Below are 3,993 nucleotides of genomic sequence, written 5' to 3'. Positions count from 1 at the left end.
GGATACAGACAAGGATGACACGGATGGGGATCTGGTGACTAGAGAAGGCACGTTTCTGTATTCAATGCAAGGGGCTGGTATTGAGGTGAGATTGTGAACAATTGTTACATGAAATCAAGTCATAAACTGATATTTATAAGTTAAGACCAGTCCCGAGGGAAACGTGTAGATTGCAGTGAGAGATAAGTGTTTATGCGTTAGCCTGGTGTCCTTGCTCGGAGAATAACACACATAGAAAGCGAGACTCATATTTTTGTAAACGGACCCAACAAGCTTGTTAGTTTTGAATTCATGGTTTCCGGGCTGAATTATTAAAATTGTTAAATTCTCTAAAATAAAACTGACTGAGCCTGCCAGCAGAAGTGCTCTTCAATATGACGGAAGGGAACTCTGTTAGGCGCTGAAGGGGACATCTTAAAATTAGACATTGTTGTTACATTCCTGTCTCCTTTCACTTTTTCATTTGTCTGATTTGCAGGAAATGAAAAGGAAAAGGAAGCCAGGTGAGTTTATATTTGTCATAATTACTTTAGTAATAAATTAACTATTTAGATTTGTGTAAGCCATTTAAGGTAGTTAATCGTATATTTGTAAAGCGCAATAGGGCATTTTATTGGATATGTTGTGGTTCAATTTTATCCTTGGTTTAATTTTTATTTCCCATTATTTTAAACTCATTATCATACATTACCATACCCCAAAACAAAGGGAAATAAAAATTAAACCAAGGATAAAATTGAACCACAACAGATACAACCCTACACGAGCCTGGTAAATAAACATCAGATCATCATCATTACCATCATCATCATCATCATCATCATTATTATCATTATTATTATTAGTTGTGAAAACGTACAGGAAGTGAGTGTCTGATATTAGTATTATTTGCAGGAAGAGCTATCCTGTTTTATGGGTTGAGTATCCCATTGCAGAACACTGCTGTGAGCGGAAGGTTGATATCCTTAGTAAGATTTCTATCGCTTGATAGCTGATTAGGGCACATCCCGAATTAGTTATCACGCTTAGTAATCGAGAGCGAATAATCTAATCATTGTTTTAGTATAAATCTAGTAGTCGTTCAAAACTTAACAAGTAAATTATGCAAATCCTCCTCACAGACACTTCGAAAACGCGAAGAGGCGGACTGAATTTTGTTGACAACCGCTTCTCACTAACTATCACAGAATAGATAGTGGGTAGCGTAGCCAATAAGAGAACGGCATTCGTAATAGAACGCTAGTAGATTTATACTAATACTGAATAGAACAGAGACCTTCAATTCAATTCAATTCAATTCAATTCAATTTTATTCACACTTATTCGAATGAAATACAATATATTCGCATTTACTTAATCTTTCACCCAAAGTTCAAACATATGTTTCATATATTCATATTCACCTAGTAATACTGCTTTTAGTGAGTTTCTTTAGATATATTTATATATATTGGCCCGGTTTACGAGTCTCTGACTTAAGATATTCAAGCTAGGCTTGGATTTAATCATTGAATGTGTGATGTCTTCACAGGTGTCGATTCTTTTGCATCGTGCAGAGATATTTATCTGAGGAATAAGTAAGTGACATGGCTTTTTATTGACCTCTGTTCGTAGACGTTTGAAGGACAGTGATCTTGGGCATATTTGTCGTCAGTTGTGATTTGCCATATTTTGATGTGAAACATGAAATGGCTGTTGTTCTCGTAAAGCGCGGTGATCAGGGTAATTAACGATTAGCCACGTAATGTTCCATTAATATCACCGGAGAAGCGAAAACTGATGTTTGTAACTTGTCATGAAAGCGGTTGATATCAAAATCTGCGTGAACTGTCTACGTTTCCGTGACACGTGACCTCTCCCTCCCCACCTCACCTCAAACCGGCTTCCACACTAACACCATCACCTTTTAAAGTATAAAGTGTAAAAATTTTCTCGAAAAAGACAGCTCTGAGGCAGGCAAATACTCTTGTCAAATGGTAAAAATTTCTGCCATAATCTGCTTAATACAGTGGATGTAAATTTTCCATTAACGCCGACCGATAATCTCCTTTCTGAGCTTTCTCATTCTTATTTCTGCTTCGTTCGTATATTTTTCTCGATTTGTTATCCTTCAAAGCGGATACCAAAAAACAATAAGTAGAAAACAAAAATTACAAAGACAAACCTCTGTTAGGAGACTAGCCAAGAATGAATTTTCAACAATTTCTTTATAGAAGAGTTATCAAGCTTTAAAGAAATTAAAATAAGACAAATGTAAATAAAAGAAAACTAATGCAATGTTTAATAGCTAATTCGTAGTTATCTTTGATCTCAATGCAACGAATCATCGATTCAGATTTAAGAGGTTAATCTGCAGTAAACTTTCATTTCAATCTTCAATTCAGATGTCGAGTGAATAAAGCTTACAAGCTGCAAACTGACATTGGAAGAATCCCTGTTTACTGTCACATGACCGGAATTGATGGATGCGGAGATGGAGGATGGACGCTGGTCATGAAAATTGATGGTCACAAGGTATAATCAACAACAGGTTGTAGTTTTCACCAATCCATTCTTGGTCCGTAACTGATGTTATTTTTTTCTCAGTGCGCGAGCGGGTGAAATTCTGTAAATCATACAATTGATTGGTTCCGGGAGTGGAAAAAAGTTGAAACTGTACTTACCCCTAGATCGGACTGCATTGGGGAATAACTGTGCTCTCTATTTTGAGGACCGCCCAAGGCCGCACTCAAGACCTCAATCTACCCTTGGTCCGCAACTGATATATTTTTTTTCTAAGTGCGCGAGCGGGCGAAATTCCGTAAATCATGCAATCCGAGTGGCTTTGGGAGTGGAAAAAAGTTAAAATCGTACTCATCCGTAGATCGGACTGTATTGGGAAATAACTGTGCCCTCTATTTTGAGGACCGCCCAAGGCCGCACTCAAGACCTCAAAGTCCATATGGACCTCCCTGCCGGTGAATAACATTATTTTTTGTAAGTCAAAGGAAGTAACAACAATAAAACCACTGCGGATTATAAGTGACACGTACCACTGCCCTTTACTCCTACAGTGACCAATGCTTTAATTAACCCCAACTCCACACTGTCAAAAAAACTCCTTAACAAAGTTAAACTGACGTTCAGTTTTGCGCGATTGATGCAACAAGTAGCGGGATATCAGCAAATTAATAAGGTTTCTAGAAACATTTCTAAGCATTGACTTCGTGTTTTCTTTTGTAGTCAACGTTTCACTACGATTCCCAATTCTGGAGCAACAAACCCGAGTTCAATCGTCCTGGAGGTGAGAAGGGGTTTGACAACCAGGAAACCAAGTTACCGACTTATTGGAACATGAACTTCTCCACGATCTGTCTCGGCATGAGGATCGGCAATCAATCTGTCAAGTTCCTGGTCATCAGCAAGAATGGCGCTTCACTGTACTCTCTGATCGCTGACGGACGAAATCGATCAACCTCTCTGGTAAGAGACAAGTGGAAGACGTTGATTGGCTCTGAAGCATCTTTGCAGATCAACTGCAACAAAGAAGGGTTCAACGCAGTGGGTGACAGGTACGACTATTCGAAAGCAAGAATCGGTATTATTAGCAACGGTCAAAACAACTGCGGTAGCTGCAACTCCAGAATTGGTCTTGGTACTGGAGGAAAACCCGATGACACCAACACGTGCGGTAATGAGGCTTCACATGGCGATAAAGGAGACAAGCACATTAAAACCATGGGATACATATTTGTGAAATAAAAGGAAAACGATGGAGGTTCCTCCAAAAAAAAAAAAAATGAGAAGAGAAAAATAAACCATAAATGTTGCAACTGTTGTAGTTAGGTTTAGGTTAGATTTAGTAAGACTGGACAGGATCGGGACTTTTGCTTGTTGTAGTATAATAATGACATAAAAATAAAATGCAGAGATATGAATTTAAACTGTTCCGTAAGTCATGAGTCAGTAAACAAAGAAGGCCTAGCCCAAGAGCTAGAGAGGCGAGGACCTCCC

The 3,993-nt window shown here is 38.4% G+C and overlaps 1 protein-coding gene across 1 annotated transcript; it reads left to right on the top strand.

Annotated features, from left to right (window-relative positions):
- Nucleotides 1-1,054: 1,054 nt before the first annotated feature.
- LOC146463717 (putative skeletal organic matrix protein 5) lies at nt 1,055-3,770 on the top strand. Its single transcript, XM_085084212.1, has 3 exons — nt 1,055-1,577; nt 2,385-2,514; nt 3,223-3,770. Exons 1-3 carry the CDS (start codon nt 1,513-1,515, stop codon nt 3,739-3,741), a joined length of 714 nt encoding a protein of 237 aa, XP_084940338.1. The 5' UTR covers nt 1,055-1,512; the 3' UTR covers nt 3,742-3,770.
- The last annotated feature ends 223 nt before the right edge of the window (nt 3,771-3,993 follow it).

Source organism: Pavona decussata, unplaced genomic scaffold, assembly GCF_977016875.1.
Source record: "Pavona decussata unplaced genomic scaffold, jaPavDecu1.1 SCAFFOLD_175, whole genome shotgun sequence".
NCBI lineage: Eukaryota > Metazoa > Cnidaria > Anthozoa > Scleractinia > Agariciidae > Pavona > Pavona decussata.
This window is presented reverse-complemented; position numbering and strand designations above follow the sequence as displayed.

Coding starts and splice junctions, on each gene's coding strand:
- LOC146463717 (XM_085084212.1), top strand. CDS start 1,513: ATGTGTGATGTCTTCACAGGTGTCGATTCTTTTGCATCGTGCAGAGAT. Junction 1,578..2,384: donor GATATTTATCTGAGGAATAA/GTAAGTGACATG, acceptor TCTTCAATTCAG/ATGTCGAGTGAATAAAGCTT. Junction 2,515..3,222: donor TGAAAATTGATGGTCACAAG/GTATAATCAACA, acceptor TTTCTTTTGTAG/TCAACGTTTCACTACGATTC.